General features: G+C 39.5%; 1 protein-coding gene across 1 annotated transcript in view; it reads left to right on the top strand.

The window, feature by feature from the left end:
• Positions 1-15515, top strand: part of LOC138415926 (membrane cofactor protein-like) — a 38792-nt gene extending 23277 nt beyond the window's left edge. The window contains exons 4-7 of the mRNA XM_069544446.1: positions 3177-3262; positions 4063-4257; positions 14539-14724; positions 15346-15515. Of these exons, the coding sequence (XP_069400547.1) occupies positions 3177-3262; positions 4063-4257; positions 14539-14724; positions 15346-15470 (592 nt within the window). The 3' untranslated portion in view covers positions 15471-15515. The remainder of the gene's footprint in view (positions 1-3176; positions 3263-4062; positions 4258-14538; positions 14725-15345) is intronic.
• Positions 15516-26659: the final 11144 nt, after the last annotated feature.

The following is a 26659-nucleotide window of genomic DNA, read 5'->3' as shown; positions in this document are numbered from 1 at the left end:
AGTCAAAGCAGGCGCCAGTGGAGAGGCATTATTTGACTTCCTTCTGGAGGCAGTTTGTTGGTACAGCCGCATTTGTTCTTATGGCAGTTGGCAGCGTGGAGATTTAGGTGAGCATACCTAAATATGGGCATCCCTAAATGGGAGATCATTTGTAAGAGTGTATTTTGGGGCAACTTGCACAAGGAAGTTCTCAATGATGCCACCCCACAGGCAAAGCACCAAATGCAAGGCAGACTATTTTTTTTTAATTGTTGATTAATGGCTCTGTGCTGAATATCAGCCTGATGTACAAACTGGAAAATGTTCAGGTCTTTCCTGAGCCATCCCCTGGGCATACATCACCACTGTCCTATTTTCCTGCATGCGCAGCTGCTTTTGAATGCCCTAGTATTTAATGTCTGGCCCCTATAAGGGGGAAAATTAAAAATGAAGTGGGGAACAAAGGGCACTTGATATTTAAGCCCCTTGAAAGTTACTACAGCCAGGGCAGAAGGGGATTACAAGAGTAGGGGGAGGTGTGTCGAAAACGGCTGCCTGTTTCTTTATCTAATTACCTGTGATCAGAAGCAGCTATTAGTGATAAGAACACAGATCCTCATATTTGGAGGACAGGGTCCTTTTTGAACAGCTTGGCTCCCACAGGCAACTTGTAAGCTGTTCTGGGAACACATGCAGAGAACCCTGCCACACTGCTATGGGTGAGGATGGGTAGCTACCACTGTGCTAAGGTAAGAATTGAAATGGACCAAAATAAGCCAATTTGCCTAAGTCTTCACCTGGACATTGTAAACCATCAACAGAAGTCAGAGTTCCAAAATAGTGACATCAGGCAGATGCTACCCATGCAATTGTTATCAAGGTGGGGAGACAGATTCCTGATGCCTCTTAAATTGCCATCATACCAGAAATAAACATTATAATCTAGAATCAATGAGTGAGTCTTGTAGAAGAGTCGGCTGGAAGCAGATAGGGTATATTTAACTTAATCAATTAGAAATAATGGAACATTCAGTGAGTATTTATAGAGAGAGACCCTGCTAGGTACTTTGAGGAATGCCAAAAGTTTGATACATAGATTCTTCCTAAAGAGGTTGTATCCTTCTTGAGAAATACAGCATATACAGAGAGGCATCAAAGAATAATAGTGAGAAGAAGTATCAAATACATAGAATCACTCACAATCATTACAGTGAACTTCCAGAAGGAGGAGAGTATATTGTGAATTTAAATCATCAGAGAAGACTTCATCAAGTAGGAGTACTCCTGTGCTACTCCTAGGAAGGTGAAGACATACCTCGGAGATATTACAGGTTCAGTTCCAGACCACTGCAATAGAGCAAGTCAAATGACTTTTTTACATATGTTTACACTTAAAGCTCAACGTTCAGAAAACGAAGATCATGGCATCTGGTCCCATCACTTTGTGGGAAATAGATGGGGAAACAGTGGAAACAATGTCAGACTTTATTTTGGGGGGCTCCAAAATCACTGCAGATGGTGATTGCAGCCGTGAAATTAAAAGACGCTTACTCCTTGGAAGGAAAGTTATGACCAACCTAGACAGCATATTCAAAAGCAGAGACATTACTTTGCCAACAGAGGTCCGTCTAGTCCAGGCTATGGTTTTTCCTGTGGTCATGTATGGATGTGAGAGTTTGACTGTGAAGACGGCTGAGCGCCAAAGAATTGATGCTTTGGAAGTGTGGTGTTGGAGAAGACTCTTGAGAGTCGCTTGGACTGCAAGGAGATGCAACCAGTCCATTCTGAAGGAGATCAGCCCTGGGATTTCTTTGGAAGGAATGATGCTGAAGCTGAAACTCCAGTACTTTGGCCACCTCATGCGAAGAGTTGACTCGTTGGAAAAGACTCTGATGCTGGGAGGGACTGGGGGCAGGAGGAGAAGGGGACGACCGAGGGTGAGATGGCTGGATGGCATCACTGGCTCGATGGACATGAGTCTGAGTGAACTCTGGGAGTTGGTGATGGACAGGGAGGCCTGGCGTGCTGCGATTCATGGGGTCGCAGAGTCGGACACGACTGAGTGACTGAACTGAACTGAACTGAACTGAACTGACACTATACCTTAGCCTACTAAGTCTGTAATGGAATTATGTCTGAAAAATGTACAAACCTTAATTTTTAAATGGCATATTGCCAAAAATTGTTAGGGCTTCCCTAGTGACTCAGATAGTAAAGAATCTGCCTGCAATGTGGGAGACCCAGGTTCAATCCCTGGGTTGGGAAGATCCCCTGGAGAGGGGAATGGTTATAATCTGAACCTTCAGTGAGTCATAGTAGTAACATTAAATAGTGTTGATCACAGATGACCACAACAAATAGTAGCAATAAGCTTGGAATAAGTGATATCTATCAAAATGTGACAAGAGAAATGAATGTGAGCAAACCTTGTTAGGAAAATGGCACAAATGAACTTGTTCGATGCAGGGTTGCCATACACCTTCAGTTTGTTAAAATCTCAAAATGTTAAGAGCAATAAAATAAGGTGGGTGTGTATTCTGATCTAAAAAGATATTAATAAAAGTTAAAATTTACCTAGTACTCACTATGTGCCAGAGACTAACCCATCCAATCCTCAGAACAATTGCATGAGTTATGTAGGGGAAGCATTAAGGAAGCATTAAGGGATTTCCCGGAGAAGGAAATGGCAACCCACTCCAGTGTTCTTGTTTAGAGAATCCCGTGGACCGAGGGGCCTGGTGGGCTGCTGTCCACGGGGTCACACAGAGTCAGACATAACTGAAGTGACTTAGCAGCAGCAGCAGCAAGGGATTTCCCAAGCTCAAGGAAGTCATGGAGCTGGAACTTGAATCCAGGCAGGCAAGTTCTAGGGCCCTGATCTCTCTGCTCAGTCCTTACTGAGCAAAATGGTGTGAGCAAGCAGTAGAAGTCAGCGTGTAATACACTTGCCAGAGGGAGCAGAGGGGCTACACTTACCAGCGTGACAGTAGTTTACACATTTTACTGTAGGCCAAAGTGGGTCCACATGCAGAAACTCTTTGTTTGACTGAGTTGCAGATTTAGGACATCCATTATATTAAGAAATTTTCTCACTCAAATTACTATAGTACAGAAAAACCATCATATAAAACATTTTTGATTATTATATACATCTTGTAATAGCTTAAAGGACATGCTAACTTTTTTCTCTCATTTAGTTTTTATATGATTGGAGCAAAAATTATATATTGTGAAATTTCTGGAGATAATGTGAACTGGAGTGATAATCTCCCAATTTGTGAAAGTAAGTATGTCTTCTGTTTAGAATATAGAGCAGCAGTTCTCAAACTTTATGACCTTTTTATGCTTTTAAATTAACATAGACACCAAAGAACTTCTCTTCATATGGGTTATTCTCTTGATATTTATTATATTGCAATTAAAAATGAAAAGTTTTAAAAATAATTATTAACTCATTTTTAAGAAGTGTTAGCTGCAATACATATAAATATATGCAACATATTTTTATGAAAAGTCAAAATTTTCCAAAACAAATAGTGGGAATTGTATCATTGTTTCATATTTTTGCAAGTTACTTCAATATCTGGTTTAAAGGAACACATTTGGATCTAGTCTACTGGAAAATCAGACAGCTGTATATGAAAAATTTAACCATACATCATCGGGATGAAAGTGAAAAATGACAGTGATACTCAATATTAATGTGAACAACCAATTTGTGAATGGAGATATTTATAAATCATAAAGTATTTTTCAGCTAGCACTGAGTTACCTTTTTAATCACAAGTATATTTTAGCATTAAATTGTCAGCATCTTTCATGATGATAAGAGCAAAACTTAGCATGGCCTTGCAGATAAATATGTATTTCATATTTCAGAAAATAAGTTTTTTCTACATTAATGGCTTGATTTTGGGATAATACATATTCACATAGAGGCTTTCTTTTAAACGGATATCGAATTCACAACTGGAGTATATTAATCATATGTTAATGAATTATATGAAGGCAATCCATAGGACTTTGCTAATGCTGTCTTAATATTTTGCTTTTACTTCGTGTCCTTTTTCCTCCCTTTTAAAGTAATTCTGTGTACAGCACCTGGAAATATAACGAATGGAAGATTAACCCAGTATAAGGAAGTATATCAGTACAGTGAAGTAGTGATGTATAGGTGTAACCCTTCAAATGGGCCAGATGAATATTCTCTTATTGGAGAAACCACCCTTATTTGTGTGGATCATAACAGATGGAGCAGTGACCCACCAGAGTGTAAAGGTAATCATATTTCCATGTATTTCCTCCTGAATCTAAATACTGTGGAAACACTTCAAAAATATTTTTATCTACAAGAAAACAAAAGATTCCCATGTAATTGCTCCCCTTGCTAAATTGACCTCTAATTTAATTTAATATTGCTCAAATCAAACTCAAAAAGTTCTAATTGTAGAGTCCTCCACCAGTCACTCAGCATGTTCTTGGCATGTCAGCTCACACATCATGTGCTACTGTGGATATGCACGAGCTAGAACTTTGGATTTTTTGTTGTTGTTGTTGTTTGTTTGCAAGCATCAGAAAACTCAACACACCCTGGCTTAAGAAAGAAGAAAGTTTTATCTTATAGTATAAGACCTCTGAGAGTTCGGGCTACCGGAACATTAAAAGACTAACCTTCTCACTGATAAGATTGTTAAACTCTGGACAAAGCTTATTTTACAGCTTCATGTTAACTAAAAGTGGGGAGACACTGGAGGGAATGTGACTCTTGACGAAGGATCCACTGAATGATAGCGAAATATTTATCTTCTCCCAGTGTACAATGGGACATTCTGTAATATCATTTTTAGGTAATATTTTTAACATATTTATTTCCAAAATATTGAAACTAGTACCAGTACATCAACCTGATCACAATGGGATGATTGTAGAAATCAAACCAAATACTTGAAAAGTGTGCAAGACACTTTTAAGTAACCCATGAGTCAAAGAAGCAGTCACAAGGGAAACAAACTGTTTTTGATTGATTAAAAATGAACAGCATATTAATATACAAAAATTTGTGGGATACAGGAAAAGTTTTGTAAAAGTTTTGCTCAGAGGATGTTTATAATGTGAAATACTTATGTTGGAAAAACAGAAAAGTCAAATCAGTCATCTATGCTTCTACCATTAAAAATTTAAAAAGAAGAGCAAATTAAATCTAAAACAAGAAAACAAAAGGAAATAATAAAACTGGAGAGTCATGAAATTGAAAAGAGAAACAAAACAGAGATAATCAAAGAAATGAGCCTGGTTTTTGGAGAATATGGAGAAAACAGATAAATCCGTAGACGGTCTGACAGGAAAACAAAGATAAAATCACTGATATTAAGATTGAAAACGAGAACATCATAAAATATCCTATAGATGTTTAAAGAATAATAAAGAAAAAAAAAACACTGTATGCCTATAAATTTGACAACTTAAACCTTCTCACAAAGAGTACTGCAAACCATGCATCTTTACTGGTGAACTCTACCAAACATTTAAGCAATAAATTATGGCAGTTCTACACAAAGCCACTGGGCCTTCCCAGTGGCTCAGCAGTAAAGAATCTGCCTGCAATGCACAAGTGTCAGGGGCCATGGGTTCCATCCCTGGGTTGGGAAGATCCCCTTGAGGAGGGCATGGCAACTCACTCTAGTATTCTTGCCTGGAGGAGCCTATGGACAGAGGAACCTGAGTGGCTACAGTCCATAGGGTCACAAAGAGTTGGACACGACTGAAATGACTCAGCGTGCATGCACACACACAAACACAAAGCCTTAAAAAATACAAGAGGAGAGAATCTTTCACAATTCATTTCAAGGACAGCATTGCCCTGATGCAAAAGCCAGGTGTACAGCATAATGATTCCACGTTTACTTACATAACGAGATGATCACCATGATGTCTAGTTCCCATCTGTCACCATTTAAAGTAAGTACAGAATTGTCGACTGTATTGTCTAGTCTGTGTATCATAACCTCATAACTTATTTTATAACTAGAAGATTTTGCGTTTTAATCCACTTATTTTCCTCATCTTTCCAGCCACCTCCTCTCTGCCAATCACTAGTTCTCTGTATTCATGAATCTGTTTCCTTTTCATTTTATTAGTTTAGTTTTTTTATTTTGTAGATCCCACATATAACTGAAATCACACAGTGTTTCTCTGACTGACTTGTTTCACGTTGCGTAATTCCCACTATGTCCATCAATGCTGTTTCAAGTGGCAAGATTTCATCCTTTTTATGACTAGGTGATATTCCATTTTATATGTACCATACCCTCTTTATTCATTATTCTATCAGGACACGTAGGTTGCTTTCATATCTTAGGTTCTTGGGTATTGCACACACAAAAAAATGCTGTAATGAAAAAAGGGCTGCACAAATCTTTTCAAATTAGTGTTTTGTCTTCTTTGGGTTAATACCCAGAAGTAAAATTGCTGGATCATATGGTAATTCTATTTTCCTCAGTCTATGGCTCATTTTGTTTATTCCTATACAGTATCTTTTGAAGCAAAATTTAACTATCCTTTAAATGTGTAATAGAATTCATCTACGAACCCATGGAGTCCTAGATTTTGTTTGCTGGAAATTATTTACTAATTCAATTTCATTACTAGTAATTGCTCTATCCCCATTTTCTGTTTGGAGATGGCAATGGCACCCCACTCCAGTACTCTTGCCTGGAAAATTCCATGGACGGGGGAGCCTGGTAAGCTGTAGTCCATGGGGTTGCACAGAGTCAGACATGACTGAGGGACTTCACTTTCACATTTCACTTTCATGCATTGGAGAAGGAAATGGGAGCCCACTCCAGTGTTCTTGCCTGGAGAATCCCAGGGATGGGGGAGCCTGGTGGGCTGCCGTCGATGGGGTCGCACAGAGTCAGACATGACTGAAGCGACTTAGCAGCAGCAGCAGCAGCAGCAGCATTTTCTATTTCTTCTTGACTCAGCATTGGCAGATAATATCTTTTTTAGGAATGTATCCACTTATTCCAGGTTTTCCGATTTTGGATATATAATTATTCATAGTATTCTCTTATGATCCTTTGTATTTCTGTGGTATTGATAGTAACCTCTCTTTTATTTTTTACTTATTTGGATACTTTCTTTCGTTTCTTGATGAGTATGGCTATATGTTTGTCAATTTTATCTTTTCAATGAGCCAGCTCTTATTTTCATTGATTTTCAGTCTCAATTTCATTTATTTCCACTCTTTTCTTTATTATTTTAACCTTCCACACACTTGCAGAGAGGGTTGTTCTATTTTTTGTATATAGGCATAAATTTAGATTGTTTACTTGAGATTATTCTTGTTCTTAAGGTAGGCCTGTATGGCTACAAACTTCTGTCTTAGAACTGTTTTTCCTGTGTTACATAGATTTGGAATGGATTGTCTCTATTTTCATTAGTCTTAGGATATCTTTTATTTCCTTTTTAATTTCTTCAGTCAACTACTGATCGTTTAGTAACGTGTTCCTTTTGATCTCCATGTGGTTTGGGCCATTTTTCTTCTGGTGGTTGATTTGTAGTTTCATACTATCATGGCTGGAAGAGGTGTTGGACCACAGATTCAAATGTAAAACCCAAACTGTGAGACTTATGAGAAAACAGAAAATATTTGTGAGTTAGCAGAGATTTCTTCAAAAACCTTAAAAGCATTATTCTTTAAAGAAAAAAAAAAAGACTGGATTTCTTAAAAACTGAGAACTTCTCTCAAACACACTGTTTGAAGAAAGAAAAAACTTGTCATAGACTGGGAGAAAATATTTGTCAGGAACATTTCTGAATGGACTTCTAGCTATGATGTATAAAGAACTCTAAAGGCACAATAAGAAGAAAGCGGCCCAGTTTACCAAAAAAGGGGTAACATTTGGATAGAATTTTTCCCACCGAAGAAGAATGTGGATGTTAAAAAAAGTACATGAAACGTTGCTCAATATCATTAGTAATAACGGAAATGTAGTTTAAAACCATGATGAGAAACCACTAAGGACTTATTAGAATGCATGAAATTAAAAAGAAAAAATGAACAATTCTGTGTTTTGGTGAGAATATGTTATATTTGGGACTCTGATAACACTGCTGATGAGAATGCAAGTGGTGTATGCATTTGGAACACAACTGAGCAACTTCTCATACAATTAAACATACACTTAAGGTACAATTCAGCTACCCAGGGTCAAATGAAAACATGTACACTTAAAATCTGCATGAGAATATTCAGAGTATCCTTAGTCATAATCATCCTATACTGGAAACAACTCTTATGTCCTTGAACTGGTAAACGGAGGAACATCATTGGTACATACAGATAGTTATAATACTCTGAAGCAAAGGAGGATGAGCTTTTAATTCAGACAACAGGAATGAATCTCAAATGCATTGTCCTAAGTAAGTCAAACTCAGAGGATGTGATTCCGTATGACATTCTGGAAAAGCGACTCTATTATAGGCACTCAGTTTTGTCCAACTCTATGAGACCCCATGGACTGCAGCACACTAGGCTTCCCTGTCCCTCACCATCTTCTGGAGCTTGCTGAAACTCATGTCCATTGAGTCAGTGACGCTATTCGATCATCTTGTCCTCTGTTGTCCATCCCCTATTCAGCCTGCCAATTGAAATCTTTCTGAGCATCAGGGTTGTTTCCAATGAGCTGGCGCTTTGCATCAGGTGGCCAAAGTATTCAGCTTCAGCTTCAGCATCAGTCCTTTTAATGAATATTCAACATTGAGTTCTTCAGGATGACTGGTTTGATCTCTTTGCTGTCCAAAGGACTCTCAAGAGTCTATTCCAACACCATACAGTTCGAAAGCATAATTCTTTGGTGCTCAGCCTTCTTTATGGTCCAACTCTCACATCCATATATGACTACTGGAAAAACCATACCTTTGACTAGACGGACCTTTGTTGGCAAAGCAATGTCTCTGCTTTTTAATACGTGGTCTAGGTGTGTCATAGCTTTTCTTCCAAGGAGGAGCATCTTTTAATCTCATGGCTGCAGTCACCATCTGCAATGATTTTGGAGCCCAAGAAGATAAACCCCATCACTGTTGCCATTGTTTCCTCATCTATTTGCCATGAAGTGATGGGACCGGATGGCATGATGTTCATTTTATAACTGTTGAGTTTTAAGCCATTTTTTTCATTCTTCTCTTTCACCTTCATCAAAGAGGCTTTTGGGTTCCTCTTTACTTTCTGCCTTAAGGGTGGTGTCATCTGGATATCTGAGGTTATTGATATTTCTCCCAGCGATCTTGATTCCAGCTTGTGCTTCATTCAGCTCAGGATTTCTCATGATGTACTCTGCATATAAGTTACATGAGCACGGTGATAGTATACAGCCTTGATGTTCTCCTTTTCCTATTTGGAACCAGTCTGTTGTTCCATGTCCATTTCTAACTGTTCCTCTTTGACCTGCATACAGGTTTATCAGGAGGCAGATAAGGTGGTCTGGTATTCCCATCTCTTTAAGAATTTTTCACAGTTTGTTGTGATCCACACAGTCAAAGGCTTTGGTGTAGACAACAAAGCAGAAGGAGATGTTTTTCTGGAACTCTTGTCCTTTTTCAGTGATCCAATGGATCTTGGCAATTTGATCACTGTTTCATTTGCCTTTTCTAAATCCAGCTTGAACATCTGGAATTTCTCGGTTCATGTACTGTTGAAGGCTCGTTTGGAGAATAATGAGCATTACTTTGCTAGCCTGTGAAATGAGTGCAATTGTGCATTAATTTGAACATTCTTTGGCATTTCCCTTCTTTGGGAATGAAAACTGACCTTTTCCAGTCCTGTGGCCACTGCTGAGTTTCCCAAATTTGTTGGCATATTGAGTGTCGCACTTAACAGCAACATCTTTCAGGATTTGAAACAGCTCAACTGGAATTCCATCACCTCCACAAGCTTTGTTTGTAGTGATGGTTCCTAAAGCCCACTTGACTTCACACTCCAAGATGTCTGGCTCTAGGAGAGTGATCACACCATCATGATTATCTGGGTCATTAAGATCTTTTTAGTACAGGTCTTCTGTGCATTCTTGCCACCTCTTCTTAATATCTTCTGCTTCTGTTAGGTCCAGACCATTTCGGTCCTTTATCGAGCCCATCTTTGCATGAAATGTTCCCTTGGTGTCTCTAATTTTCTTGAAGAGATCTCTAGTCTTTCCCATTTTATTGTTTTCTTCTATTTCTTTGCATTGATCACTGAGGAAGGCTTTCTTATCTCTCCTTGCTAGTCTTTGGAACTCTGCATTCAGATGGGTATATCTTTTCTTTTCTCCTTTGCCTTTCACCTTTCTTCTTTTCTCAGATATTTGTAAGGCCTCCTCAGAAAGCCATTTGTCTCTGCATTTCTTTTCCTTGGGGATGGTTTTGATCACCATCTCCTGTACAATGTCATGAACCATAGTTCTTCCGGTACTCTGTCTATCAGATATGATTCCTTGGCCACTCCCACTGTATAATCATAAGGTATTTGATTTAGGTCATACCTTAATGACCTACTGGTTTTCCCTACTTTCTTCAATTTAAGTCTGAATTTGGCAATAAGGAGTTCATGACCTGAGCCACAGTCAGCTCCTGGTCTTTTTTTTTTTTTTTTTTTTTTTCTGACTGTACAGAGCTTCTCCATCTTTGGCTGCAAATAATATAATCAATCAGTATTGACTGTCTGGTGATGTCCATGTGTAGAGTCGTCTCTTGCGTTGTTGGAAGAGGGTGTTTGCTGTGACCAGTGCATTCTCTTCGCCAAACTCTGTTAGACTTTGCCCTGCTTCATTCTGTACTCCAAGCCCAAGCTTGCCTGTTACTCCAGGTATCTGTTGACTGCCTACTTTTGCATTCCAGTCCCCTGTGATGAAAAGGACATATCTTTTTTTGGTGTTAGTTCTAGAAGGTCTTATAGATCGTCATAGAACCATTCAACTTCAGCTTCTTCAGCATTAGTGGTTGGGGCATAGACTTGGATTACTGTGATATTGAATGGTTTGCCTTGGAAATGAACAGAGATCATTCTGTCCTTGCACCCAAGTACTGCATTTCAGACTCTTTTGTTGACTATGAGGACTACTCCGTTTCTTCTAAGAGATTCTTGCCCACAGTGGTAGATATAATGTTCTTCTGAATTAAATTTGCCCATTCCAGTCCATTTTAGTTCACTGATTCCTAAATTGTCAATGTTCACTCGTGCCATCTCCTGTTTGACCACTTCCAATTTACCTTGATCATGGACTTAATATTCCAGGTTCCTATGCAGTATTGTTCTTACAGCATTGGACTTTACTTTCAGCACCAGTCACATCCACTACTGGGCATTGTTTCTGCTTTGCCTCAGCCTCTTCATTCCTTCTGGAGCTATTTCTGCTTTTCTCCAGTAGCATATTGGGCACCTGATGACCAAACAACACTGTAGGGATTGAATATTGATTACTGGTAGGCTGGTTGAGGAAGGCAGAGTTATTGGTAGGCATTGTTTACAAAGTGGCATGAGGAAATTTGGGGGGCGGGTATGGAAACTTTCTATGTCTTTATTGTGTTGGTAATACATGATTATTTGCAAGTATTAAACAGCAAGCAGATGTACACTTTTACTGTTTAACTGTATGTAATACAGTTAAAACTCAACATTCATAAAACTAAGATCATGTCATCTGGCCCCATCACTTTATAGCAAATAGATGGGGAAACAGTAAGAGAATTTATTTTGGGAGGGCTCCAAAATCATTGCACATGGTGACTGCAGCCATGAATTTAAAAGAGGCTTGCTCCTTGGAAGAAAAGCTATGACCAACCTAGACAACATATTAAAAAGCAGAGACATTACTTTGCCAACAAAGGTCCATCTAGTCAAAGCTATGGTTTTTTCAGTAGTATGTATGGATGTGAGAGTTGGACTATAAAGAAGACTGAGCACAGAAAAATTGATGCTCTTGAACTGTGGTGTTGGATAAGATTCTTGAGAGTCCCTTGGACTTCAAGGAGATCCAACCAGTCCATCCTAAAGGAAATTAGTCCTGAATATTCATTGGAAAGACTGATGCTGAAGCTGAAACTCCAATATTTTGGCCACCGGATGTGAAGAACTGACTCATTGGAAAAGACCCTGATGCTGGGAAAGATTGAAGGCAGGAGGAGAAGGGGATGACAGAGGATGAGATGGTTGGATGGCATCACTGACTCAATGGACATGTGTTGGTTTGAGTAAGCTCTGGGATTTGGTGATGGACAGGGAAGTATGGCATGCTGCAGTCTAAGGAGTCACAAAGAGTTGCACATGACTCAGTGACTGAACTGAACGGAAACCTAACTTAAAGAAAATCTTTAGCACAAGTATCAGCAGTGTTGCACAACAGAGAAAACATCAGTGAACCTGAAATCAATACAATACAAATGAAACCTGATTTCAAAAGAAATATTACATGAGAGAGAGAGAGAGAGAGAAATTTATACACCTGTGGAAGAGTAGCAAGCACTAAACGTGCATGTAATTGGAGTGTCATAGAAAAAGTACAGTATAGACGCTTATTCGTCTGTTTTATATTGGAGTATAGTTGCTTTACAGTGTTGTGTGAGTTTCTACTGTATGGCAATGTGAATCAGACGTATGTATATGTGTGTGTGTATATATATATAGCGGAGAAGGCAATGGCACCCCACTCCAGTACTCTTGCCTGGAAAATCCCATGGACGGAGGAGCCTGGTAGGCTGCAGTCCTTGGGGTTGCTAAGAGTCGCGCACGACTCTGAGCGACTTCACTTTCGCTTTTCACTCTCATGCATTGGAGAAGGAAATGGCAACCCACCCCAGTATTCTTGCCTGGAGAATCCCAGAGACAGAGGAGCCTAGTGGGCTGCTGTCTATGGGGCCGCACAGGGTCAGACATGACTGAAGCAACTTAGCAGTAGCGGCAGCAGAATATATATATAGATATATACACACACACATATATATCCACTATTTTTCAGGTATTCTTCCCATTTACATCACCCAGAGCATTGAGTAGAGTTCCCTTTGTTATACAGTAGTTTCTCATTAGTTATCTATTGTACACATAGTAGAGTATATACGTCAATCCCAATCTCCCAATTCGTCCCACCCCTGGTTTCCCTCTGGTACCCATAAGTTTGTTCTCCATTTATTTTTTATTCTCTATTTATTTTATTCTGTATTATTTGAATTTGAGCCACAACATTCATCCCAGAGATCCACCCCCAGGGAATTCATTGACCCTAGCAGGATAAATAAATTCTAAAAATTTACCAAATAATCCCCATTAGACTAAAAACAAAAGAAAAAGCTGCCAGTAAGAGAGGAGAAGAGCATGTTACATTCTTCCTTCCTCACCTCAAAGAAAGAGTAACAGCCGACTTCTCTTGAGAAACTGTGAAGAAGAGAAGACAATAACTTCCGCTCCTGTGCTGAAAGAATATCCTAGAATTCCCCCTCAAGGAGAAATCTCTCAAAACTGAAACTGAAATAAATGAAAACCATTTCAGATAAAGAAGAGCTAATAATTTGTCATTAGACAACCTGAACTAAAAGAATTGATAAGTTCTCCTGGCTGAACAAAAATTATACCTAATGAAAATTCAGATCCACAGGAAAGGAGAAAACATCTTTCTGGCTTAAAAGGCTATATTTCTGGCCCTCGTCTATTGCTCAGATTAATCTCATAAAGTGTTCTTTTGAAGTCACCTCCCTGCCCAGTGTTTTTTCAGATTTGTTTCCAAATTCTACAAAACCCATTAGTAGATCTGAAGTCAGTCTAGAAGGCCCTGACCTTTAATTTACTTCTGGAGAGGTAAAGGAGAGTGGAATATACCAAAGTACACTGTTGTGAGTGCTAAATATTAACTTCTAGCATTATCTCAGGCATATGTGTTTGCATACTGGTTTAACACTTAAAATGTGTTGTAAAACTTAAAACATGTCGATCTCTGGGTTTACAATTCAAAATGTTTGGGAAACACTGCCCTAACTCTACTGACCCTTGATTTTCTTGAACATCCCAGTTCCTGTATATTTTTGCCACCTGAGAACTATTTCCTTTTTTTTTTTTTTAATGGCTAGCTTCTTTTCAACTTTTAAATTTGTACTCAAGTATTACCTTCTCAAAAATGTGTTTACTATCTTTCTAAAAGAACATGGTACTGTAATTAGTGTCAGCATGACCTGAAAAAAATCCTAGAGCTAAAGAGCATCAAAAGTCATTTTTGAACTTACCCTTAGTTTGTATCTGATAGTCAGACCTTTCTCAATACATGTCAGTACTGGAAAAAAAAAATGTAGGAAAGCCAAAAAATATTATGATAGACTGTTTTGGTAGAAAAACATTACTAGATTTCTCTACATCTGTTTCCCTGGAATTCCAATGCACAGAGTCTTGTGTTGTTTTATTTACTTGTTTTCAGTTAACATCTTGCCTTTCATTCCTCATTTCTTCCTTTCAACTGGAGGTTATTATTTGCACTAGATATGTGGTCTTATATGAAAGCAGGCTTTCAGTAATTATGGAATCTCTCCACTTTTCAGTGGTCAAATGTGACTATCCAGTCGTCAAACATGGATCAATAGTATCAGGATTTAGAGGAAAATATTACTACAATGTGGAAGTTGTATTTCGGTGTCATGATGGTTTTTACCTTCACGGGAGTAGCATAGTCGTCTGTGGCGCAAACGGGACTTGGGAGCCCGAGCTACCAAAGTGTACTACTAAAGGTATGAAGGTGTCTGTTTCCTTTTTCTTTTTTGAAATATTTTATTTTTTCCACAATAGATTTCCATGACATAGAGCAATTGGAAAGGAACAGTTTTAGTACTTATGTCTGTCGTACATTCATTTCCATGTCACGTTTGACTTCTAATTCACAAAGAAACTTGTTTTGATTTTCCTTTTATAGACTCTTAGCATGTTGCATACATCACACAGATGCATAAATTTCTCTTGTTCAACATCTTTACCTGTAAAATGGATCGCAAACATTTTTTAGTGTAAGTTAAAGTGTTAGTAGCTCAGTTGTGTCCAACTTTTTGCAACCCCATGATGGACTGTAGCCCACCAGGCTCCTCTGTCCATGGTATACTCCAAGTAAGAATACAGGAGTGGGTTGCCATTCTCTTCTCCAAGGGATCTTTCTGATCCAGGGATTGAACCTAGGTTTGCATTACAAGCAGATTCCTTATCATCTGAGCCACCAGGGAAGCCCGAATTAAAACATGTGCATTTTTACCTAAATAAGTATGAAAAACATAATTCATATAAGTAAATATTAGTAGAAAGCAATAAATCCCAAGTAATTAAGTGAGTTTATATATATTTTTTGTTTGTTTGTTTTCCAGAAGCAATTGCTACCACTATGGTGTCTACAACCTCCGGTGCCCCAGGTTTCATAAAGTCCTGCTTATATTTGTCAATATCCTTTAAATTCCTTGTGATGTTTCAAAATCTTTTAAATGTCTGGTGATTTACACTCACTAGAACTTTTAGTAATAAAAGGAGGAAGAATGCATTTATAGCCATTTTTGCTATTATACTTAGTGAATCTAAAATTACAGGTCATAGTCCACAGATATAAACAGGTCTGTAAACTTAGGTAACTTATGTAAGCTTCTTTACATACATGTATAATGATTGAATGCCTTCCTCACTGTGTGATATTAAAGTTAACAGTGGGATGCATTTAAAGCACTTAGCACAGTGTCTGGCGTCTAGAAAGGTCTTAAAGGTAGCTCACCTAATTTACAGTTTCATTGGAGTCAATATTAATGTAGGAATCAATATTAATTAAGGTCCATGGCTTCTGTTTTTTAATATGTATGTTTTCTGTGTCATCAACATTGATAATTTATTCATTTTGAAAGTGATCTGTCGACATCTGTACAGGGTATCATCTGGGTTCAGGAATGTGTTTCATTTTCCTGCCAACAGCCAGTTTGGTTCTTCTTTTTTTGTTGTTGTTGTTTTTTTTCCAAATAATAAGTGATTTCATTTTTTTTTCTCTTTAAACATCTTTTTTTTTAAATAATTTTAAAATCTTTAATTCTTACATGTGTTCAGTGCAATTGTAACTGGGAAGTTTCTACTGTCTCCAGAACAAGATTTGCATTTCTACTCCCCATCCCAACCTAACCACCTCGTACAATTATTTTTTTTCTCCTTACTGGCTTTTCTTTCTTTCTTTATTTTGGCAACAGAAAGGGAACTGTGCAACAATGGAAGGGCAGCAACAGTCCTTCTTTGTGGAGATGAAATGGAGGATCTCCGGCAGGGTTTACTGAGCAGCCACTCTGCCTAAGACTTGAGAGACTGTTTGATATGGTGAAGGGCATTATCTTCCTGCGTCCAGGCTTTTACCTTTGGCTTCTTCTTTTTGGATGCGACAGAAGCAAGAGAACAGTGGCGAGAGCATTAGCCTGAGCAGCCCGCTCGCTTACTCAAGTAGCATCATTTCTGTGGTTTCTAGTTTCTCACTGTTGAATGACTCAAACAAATGTCAATCACTGGCTTCCAATTTGTTTACTTCCTATTGTCTTATAATTTTAAGGATTGAGGGGAATTATTCATATTAGCATGGTAATTAGAATACCTTTTTATAATTCCTGTAAATCTGGTACTCCATAACTTCCTCGAGTACCTTGGGGGGAGCTGCGGAGAAAGCAATGTCTATGGATGATACATAAAGATGCATATGAAATCTACACTCACTGACTCACTCATGTTTGCTAACATGGTCCTAGTGGAAACGTGCACTGTGGTATGTTATGCTTATTGATACGCTCTTTTGAGAGTTGACCATAAGCATCTCATAACGAATTTCTAAAACATATATTCAGTTTAGCATTGGAAATAACAGGAGAATTGTGAGGACAAGTTTATACAGGTGATAAACTAGAGGGATTTTGTTTTAAATATCATAAATCAAAGTTCCTTGTGAGGTTTTCAGTCATTTTTTATCAGTAAGAAAGACTGAAGAGCATCATTAGAGACATATAATGTTGATAAGATAGATCTAATTATGTGAATGTGAAAAAATTGGGGCAAATATAAAGTGACAAACTAAGAATACAAATTATGTGACATGATACTATGTGGATGGTATTTTTTTAAGATTTGTAAACTTATTCTGAACACATAACTTCTATGATTTGTTATTTGTTAATTTCCAGGGTTTCCACTCTGTAACACAGAGCCATGGTGCATATTCCTATGCATACATTCTAAGGTACTTGTATAAATGTATATTTAGGTTAACTTCCCAGGAATAGAATAGCATAGTTTGGAAAGTATGTATATTTTCATTCTGAGAAGTAATTCATTGTGAGAAATAATTTTCTTCAAAAATGAAAATAATCAAAGTTAATTCTACAGTTCTGTGTTGAGGAGACGGGTGAATTGAATCAAAATTAATTTTTCCCAGGTCCTCAAACAACTACAGCTCCAGAGTCAAGTCCTACAGATCCAGTGCCTCTTTATCTTACTAACGTTGTTTAGAACTTAATAAGATGATGGGTGAAAAGTAATGTCCTTTCCATTATAGGGTACTGGAATGCAAAAGTACGAAGTCAAGAAACACCTGGAGTAACAGACAATTTGGCCTTGGAATACGGAATGAAGCAGGGCAAAGACTAATAGAGTTTTGCCAAGAAAATGCACTGGTCATAGCAAACACCCTCTTCCAACAACACAAGAGAAGACTCTACACATGGACATCACCAGATGGTCAACACTGAAATCAGGCTGATTATATTCTTTGCAGCCAAAGATGGAAAAGCTCTATACAGTCAACAAAAACAAGACCAGGAGCTGACTATGGCTCAGATCATGGACTCCTTATTACCAAATTCAGACTTAAATTGAAGAAAGTAGGGAAAACCGCTAGACCATTCAGGTATGACCTAAATCAAATCCCTTATGATTATACAGTGGAAGTGAGAAATAGATTTAAGGGCCTAGATCTGATAGACAGAGTGCCTGATGAACAATGGACAGAGGTTCGCGACATTGTACAGGAGACAGGGATCAAGACCATCCTCATGGAAAAGAAATGCAAAAAAGCAAAATGGCTGTCTGGGGAGGCCTTACAAATAGCTGTGAAACGAAGAGAATAGAAAAGCAAAGGAGAAAAGGAAAGATATAAACATCTGAATACACAGTTCCAAAGAATAGCAAGAAGAGATAAGAAAGCCTTCCTCAGTGATCAATGCAAAGCAATAGAAGAAAACAACAGAATGGGAAAGACTAGAGATCTCTTCAAGAAAATTAGAGATACCAAGGGAACATTTCATGCAAAGATGGGCTCAATAAAGGACAGAAATGGTCTGGACCTAACAGAAGCAGAAGATATTAAGAAGAGGTGGCAAGAATACACAGAAGAACTGTACAAAAAAGATCTTCAAGACCAAGATAATCACGATGGTGTGATCACTCACCTAGAGCCAGACATCCTGGAATGTGAAGTCAAGTGGGCCTTAGGAAGCATCACTACAAACAAAGCTAGTGGAGGTGATGGAATTCCAGTTGAGCTATTTCAAATCCTGAAAGATGATGCTGTGAAAGTGCTGCACTCAATATGCCAGCAAATTGGGAAAACTCAGCAGTGGCCACAGGACTGGAAAAGGTCAGTTTTCATTCCAATCCCAAAGAAAGGCAATGCCAAAGAATGCTCAAACTACCGCACAGTTGCACTCATCTCACATGCTACTAAAGTAATGCTCAAAATTCTCCAAGCCAGGCTTCTGCAATACGTGAACCGTGAACTTCCAGATGTTCAAGCTGGTTTTATAAAAGGCAGAGGAACCAGAGATCAAATTGCCAACATCCTCTGGATCATGGAAAAAGCAAGAGAGTTCCAGAAAAACATCTATTTCTGCTTTATTGACTATGCCAAAGCCTTTGACTGTGTGGATCACAATAAACTGTGGAAAATTCTGAAAGAGATGGGAATACCAGACCACCTGACCTGACTCTTGAGAAACCTATATGCAGGTCAGGAAGCAACAGTTAGAATTGGACATGGAACAACGGACAGTTCCAAATAGGAAAAAGAATCTGTCAAGGCTGTATATTGTCACCCTGCTTATGTAACTTCTATGCAGAGTACATCATGAGAAACGTTGGGCTGAAAGAAGCACAAGCTGGAATCAAGATTGCCGGGAGAAATATCAATAACCTCAGATATGCAGATGACACCACCCTTATGGCAGAAAGTGAAGAGGAGCTAAAAAGCCTCTTGATGAAAGTGAAAGAGGAGAGTGAAAAAGTTGGCTTAAAGCTCAACATTCAGAAAATGAAGATCATGGCTCTGGTCCCATCACTTCATGCGAAATAGATGGGAAACAGTGGAAACAGTGTCAGACTTTATTTTTCTGGGCTCGAAAATCACTGCAGATGGTGACTGCAGCCATGAAATTAAAAGACGCTTACTCCTTGGAAGGAAAATTATGACCAACCTAGATAGCATATTGAAAAACAGAGACATTACTTTACCGACTAAGGTCCATCTAGTCAAGGCTGTGGTTTTTCCTGTGGTCATGTATGGATGTGAGAGTTTGACTGTGAAGAAAGCTGAGCACTGAAGAATTAATGCTTTTGAACTGTGGTGCTGGAGAAGACTCCTAAGAGTCCCTTGGACTGCAAGGAGATGCAACCAGTCCATTCTGAAGGAGATCAGCCCTGGGATTTCTTTGGAAGAACTGATGCTGAAGCTGAAACTCCAGTACTTTGGCCACCTCATGCAAAGGGTTGACTCGTTGGAAAAGACTCTGATGCTGGGAGGGAGTGGGGGCAGGAGGAGAAGGGGACGGCAGAGGATGAGATAGCTGGATGGCATCAGTGACTCAATGGACGTGAGTCTGAGTGATCTCTGGGAGTTGGTGATGGACAGGGAGGCCTGGCGTACTGCAATTCATGGGGTTGCAAAGAGTTGGACACGACTGAGCAACTGAACTGAACTGAGCTGATATTGGTCTTTTGTTCACTTTTCTATGTGATTTCTGAAATATTTTTCATGTTGATTTAACAAAGCTCATTATAAGTTAAAATCCTTTCATCAGGAAGCAGAATTTTTCTCTAGTTTGTCATTATTTAAAGTCAGTTTTCTTTGAAGATTTTACACTATTAAAAATTGATTGCTTTCTGTAGCTTTTAACTATATTAGTATACTAATCTGAGGGGCTCCCAGGTGGCTCCCAGCAGGAAAGAAGATGTGCAGGAGATGTGAGCTCAATCCCTGGGTCGGGAAGATCCCCTGGAGGAGGACCTGGCAACCCATATCAGTGTTCTTGCCTGGAAAATCCCATGGACAGAGGAACCTGGTGGGCTGTGGTCCTTAGGGCAGCAAAGAGCTTTATGTGACTGAGTGCCTGAACATGCACACATACTAATATGAATTTTTAAAATTTCAGATATTACAAAAGCATACATAGTGAAAAGATTGGGTGTCCACTTATTTCTCTTATCTAATTATTAAAGTTAATATCTTTATAGTTTAGGGAGTCTTTTTAATCTACTTCTATGCGTAAGCATTCTTATTTTTGTAGGTTTACATATTTGGCTTTATTCTTATCCAAAAATGTCATCATGCTGTTCATATTTTTCTGAAACTTGCACTTTTTCCACTTAATGTCTTGAATTGGAGCTGCAGTTAGATTTATTCCTATCTTTTTATATGATTTTATTTATTTATTTACTTTTGGAAACAATGCCCCTTTTTAATTTTTTTATGTGATTCACATATTGTTTTTGTATTTATTTTTACTTTATTTTACTTTACAATATTGTATTGGTTTTGCCATACATCAACATGAATCCGCCACGGATGTACACGTGTTCCCAATCCTGAACCCCCTTCCCACCTCCCTCCCCATACCATCCCTCTGGGTCATCCCTGTGCACCAGCCCCAAGCATCCCATATCCTGCATCGAACCTAGACTGGCGATTTGTTTCTTATATGATATTATACATGTTTCATTGCCATTCTCCCAAATCATCCCACCCTCTCCCTCTCCTACAGAGTCCAAAATACTGCTCTATACATCTGTGTCTCTTTTGCTGTCTCGCATACAGGGTTCTCATTACCATCTTTCTAAATTCCACATATATGCGTTAGTATACTGTATTGGTGTTTTTCTTTCTGGCTTGCTTCACTCTGTATAATCGGCTCCAGTTTCATCCACCTCATTAGAACTGATTCAAATGTATTCTTTTTAATGGCTGAGTAATTAATATGTACCATATTTCGCCTGACTTTTCTATCAGTGGTCATTTAAATTTACAGAATATTTATATTAATAGGAAGTTGGATGTGTTGATGTTTTCCCTAATGGCCAAGAGTGTTGTGTTTTTCTTATAAAAGCTTCAGGTCTTCTCCATGCTGAAATTATATAAACGTTGCCATCATAGTGTTTTTGTGATTGCATCAAATCATTGATTCATCTCGCTTTCTTTAGGGTATCTGAAGTGCGCTTGGCTTTCTCTTGACTCCACTTACTTTCATCCAGTGTGAAGTAGCTCCATTTGTTGAGTAAGTCCTTCTCTTTCCAGCTTTGTTGAACTACCAGTTTTTATCACACATTAAATTCATACATGATCTGATCTTTCTGTTCCCTTGAATTTTCCCATTCCTGCTCTAACGCCAAATCAATACTCTGATTACAGAATGATGATATGTTTTCATATCTGGCGGAACACTTCCTTTTCAGATGCTCAGGCTACTCTCTGTGCTAATTCTTCTAGACCAACTTCTATTTTATTTACCTGACAATTTTAGCTAATTTAATTGTACATTTCAGTGGCATTAAGTATATTCACGTTTGTGCAGCCATTACTACCATCTATCTCTAAAACCTTTAATCACCTCAAAATGAACATTATACCTACGAAACAATAACTCTCCATTCTCCCTCCTCTCAGCCATGCTAACCACTACCTATTTTCTGTGTTGATTAATTTGACTGTTCTACATACTGCATAGACTTGGATCACTTCTGGATTATTTCACTTATCATACTGTTTTCAAGTTTCATCCACCTTGTAACATGTATCAGAACTTTATTTCACTTATGACTTGGTAATATGTCTTCATATATACCACAATTCCTTAATTCATTCATTTGTTGGAAGACCCTTTGACTATGCCAAAGCCTTTGACTGTGTGGGTCACAACAAACTGTGGACAATTCTTAAAGAGATGGGAATACCAGACCACCTGACCTGCCTCCTGAGAAATCTGTATGTAGTTCAAGAAGCAACATTTAGAACTGGACATGGAACAATAGACTGATTCCAAATCGGGAAAGGAGTACATCAAGACTGTATATTGTCACCCTGTTTATTTAACTTAGGTGCAGAGTACATCATGAGAAACGCTGGACTAGATGAAGCACAAGCTAGAATCAAGATTGCTGGGAGAAATATCAATAACCTCAGATATGCAGATGACACCACACTTATGATAGAAAACAAAGAAAAATTAAAGAGCATCTGATGCAATTGAAAGAGGAGAGTGAAAAATTTGGCTTAAAACTCATAATTCCGAAAATGAATATCATGGCACCTGGTCCCATCACTTCATGGCAAATAGATGGGGAAACAGTGGAAACAGTGACAGACTTTATTTTTAGTGGGGTCCAAAATCACTGCAGATGGTGACTGCAGCCATGAAATGAAAAGATGCTTACTCCTTGGAAGGAAAGTTATGACCAACCTAGACAGCATATTCAAAAGCAGAGACATCACTTTGCCGACTAAGGTCCGTCTAGTCAAGGCTATGGTTTTTCCTGTGGTCATGTATGGATGTGAGAGTTTGACTGTGAAGAAGGCTGAGCACCGAAGAATTGATGCTTTTGAACTGTGTTATTGGAGAAGACTCTTGAGAGTCCCTTGGAGACTCAAGGAGATCCAACCAGTCCATTCTGAAGGAGATCAGCCCTGAGATTTCTTTGGAAGGAATGATGCTAAAGCTGAAACTCCAGTACTTTGGCCATCTCATGCGAAGAGTTGGCTCATTGGAAAAGACTCTGATGCTGGGAGGGATTGGGGGCAGGAGGAGAAGGGGACGACAGAGGATGAGATGGCTGGATGGCATCAGTGACTCTGAGTGAACTCTGGGAGTTGGTGATGGACAGGGAGGCCTGGTGTGCTGCAATTCATGAGGTCGCAAAGAGTCAGACACGACTGAGTGACTGGACTGAACTGAACTGCTCTTTGGAAGAAAAGTCATGACCAACGTAGACAGCATATTAAAAAGCAGAGACATTATTTTGCCAACAAAGGTCCATCTAGTCAAGGCTATGGTTTTGCCAGTAGTCATGTATGGATGTGAGAGTTGGACTGTAAAGAAAGCTGAGTGCCGAAGAATTGATGCTTTTGAACTGTGGTGTTGGGGAAGACTCTTGAGGGTCCCTTGGACAGCAAGGAGATCCAACCAGTCCATCCTAAAGGAAATCAGTCCTGAATATTCATTGGAAGGACTGATGCTGAAGTGGAAACTCCAGTACATTGGCCACCTGATGCGAGGAACTGACTCATTGGAAAAGACCCTGATGCTTGGAAAGATTGAAAGTGGGAGAAGGGGACAACAGCGGATGAGCTGGTTGGATGGCATCACCGACTCAATGGACGTGAATTTGTGTAAGCTCTCGGAGTTGGTGATGGACAGGGAAGCCTGGCGTGCTGCAGTCCATGGGGTCACAGAGTCGGACACGACTGAGCAACTGAACTGAACTGAACTGAATATCTCTTTGTATAAACCACAATTCCTTAATTCACTCATTTGTTGAAAGACGCTTGGTTTCTTCCCACCTTTTGGCTATTCTGAATAATGCTACTCTGAACAGTGGCATTCAGCTATCTGAGTCCCTATTTTTAATTTTGTTAGTTATATACTTAGGAATAGAATTGCTCTGTTATATAATAGTACGTTGGGCTTCTCTGATGGCTTAGATGGTAAAGAGTCTGCCTGCAATGTAGGAGACCCAGGTTTGGATCTCCAGCAGGAAATGGATACCCACGCCAGTATTCTTGCCTGGCGAATTCCATGGACAGAGGAGTCTTGTGGGCTACCATCCAGGGATGGCAAAAAGTCTGACATGACTGAGTAAATAACACTTTCACTTTTTCTTCATAGTATTACTATGTTTATTTATTTATTTTTGAGGAACAACCAGAAAATCTTCCGCAGTGGCTACACAATGTTACATTCCCTCCAGTGATGTACAAAAGTTTCAATTTCTCAATCTTTTTGCCAGCACTTGTCTTTCTTTTTTTCCTTTTTTTTTTTTTATAAAAGCCATACCAGTATACGTGAAGTACTATCTCATTGTGGTTTTTCTTTGCATTTCTACAATTATTAGTGATTGATCATCTTTTCATGTGCATAATATTGGTCTTATGTGTCTCTTCTTTGGAGAAATATCTGTTTAAGTCCTTTGCCCATTGTTTAATTTAATTTTTTTTTCTATTTTTAAAAGCTCATAATATATGTTGAAGGTTAACCCCTTATCAGATATGTAATGCAGTTCCCTCCCATTCTGTGGCCTGCTCGCTCTCTGATGACAGTGTCCCTTTGTAAACAGCTTGTGTTCGGTTTTGATGAAACCCGGTGTGTCTGCGCTTTTGGTGACACATCCGAGAAATCACTGCCAGACCCCACATCCTGAAGCTCTCCTCTGTGTTCTCTAAGAGTTTCATAATTTTAGCTCTTGAGTTCGTGGTTCATTTTTTCTCCTTTCTTCTTTTCCTCTCTTCACTTGTGGTTTAATGATTATCTTTATTGTCATGTTGGACTCCTTACTCTTTCTTATGGGTATATCTGTTTTAGAGTTTTGTCCTTCTCATGAGGTTTATACGTAGGTGACCCTATGTATATCCTACATATATACCCTACATATATATAACATGATTATTTTAAGTCGCTAATCTCTATTTCGTACACATTCTAACAACTCAGCACTTTTACTCCATCCCACCACATTTAATGTTTGTATCATCATATTTTACAACTTTTTGGTTTTTTTCATCCTTTAGCTACTTACTGTGGTTATAAATGCGTACTACTAGGATGACTCGTACTGACCAGCTGGTTGGTAGAGCTGGGTCCTGGGGAAGCTGGCTGTGGTTCCAGAGCAAGTGTTGGCCTACTGGTACGTGGGGCCATGGCCTGAGGGATCCTAAGACTGGCGTCACCCTGCTGGCAGGCAAGGTCATTTCCTGACTTGGCTGATCGTAGTGTCCAGGGGGTCCTGGAGGTGGTGTTGGCCCATGGGTGGATGGGGTCTGCCCTTGGGGAGGCTGGTTGAGGGGCCCATTGTTCCTGGAGCTGAAATCTGACTGCTGGGCCTGGGCCCGTGGGCTTCTGGGGCTGATGTTGGCCCACTAGTGAGCAGAGCCGGGTGCTGGGGTCTGGTTGTGGTGTAGTGGACCTTCTATTGGACAAGGATGGGTCCAGGTAGCTGGAGGATGAGGGGATTTAAGGCAATCAGCCTGCTTGTGGGTCAGGCTCTGTCCCCGCTCCAATAACTGCTGGGCCTGGAGTGTCCCAGAACTTGTGCCCACCTGCTTGGGGGCAAGGTCATATCATGGTGCTAATAAGCTAGAGGGAGGATTCCAAAATGCCACTTGCCAGCCCTAGACTCCTTTTGGTATGCACTCCTACCGGTGGTGGAGAAGGCAATGGCACCCCACTCCAGTACTCTTGCCTGGAAAATCCCATGGACGGAGGAGCCTGGTAGGCTGCAGTCCAGGGGGTCGCGAAGAGTCGGACATGACTAAGTGACTTCACTTTCACTTTTCAGTTTCATGCATTGGAGAAGGAAATGGCAACCCACTCCAGTGTTCTTGCCTGGAGAATCCCAGGGACAGAGGAGCCTGGTGGGCTGCTGTCTCTGGGGTCGCACAGAGTCGTACACGACTGAAGCAACTTAGCAGCAGCAGCAGCAGCCCACCAGTGACTACTGCCAGAATCTCTGTCCGCAGAGTGAGTCCGTGTTGTCCTCCGCCTCTCCAAGACGAGCAAGTGAATCTGACCAAAACTCCTTTCGAATTACTGCTTCTGCACTGGGTCTCAAGAGTGTGTGACATTTTGTCCGTGCCCCTGAAGAGCAGAGTTTTTTTTCCTACAGCCCTTTGGATCTCCCCAGCATTCTTTCAAAGCCCAGCATTCTAGGAGCTTGTCGCCTGGTGCAGGGCCCCTGTGCTGGGGAATCTGATGTGAATCTCAGAGCCCTCCTTCCCTGGGGAGAACTTGTGCGATTTCAGTGATCCTCCTAGTTTGTGGGTCACCTTCCTGCTGTTACAGGTCTTGTTTGTGCCATGTCTCTGGTCTTCCTTCCTGTCTCATGTTGGTTCCTTCTTTATATCTCTGGTTGCAGAAGATCATTTATGCTAGTTTTCAGGTCATTCTCATCCCTTGTTCTGTAAATAGTGGTGATGTTCATGTGCCCAAGGAAGGGTGCAAACTCAGAGTCTTTCTACTCCACTGACTTAACAACTTCCCTAGGCCTTAAGTTTAGTTCCTGATCTTTTAAATTAATTTTTGTGTATGGTGTAAGGTAGGCGTCAAAATTCATTCTTTTGCATATGGATATCCAATTTTCCAAAAATCATTTGTGGAAAAGATTGTTCATTCCCCATTAAATGTTCTTAGAACCCATGTG

This window comes from Ovis canadensis, chromosome 12, assembly GCF_042477335.2.
Source record: "Ovis canadensis isolate MfBH-ARS-UI-01 breed Bighorn chromosome 12, ARS-UI_OviCan_v2, whole genome shotgun sequence".
Classification (NCBI taxonomy): Eukaryota; Metazoa; Chordata; class Mammalia; order Artiodactyla; family Bovidae; genus Ovis; species Ovis canadensis.
The sequence above is the reverse complement of the archived record's forward strand: the minus strand, read 5'-3'. Positions and strand labels throughout refer to the sequence as shown.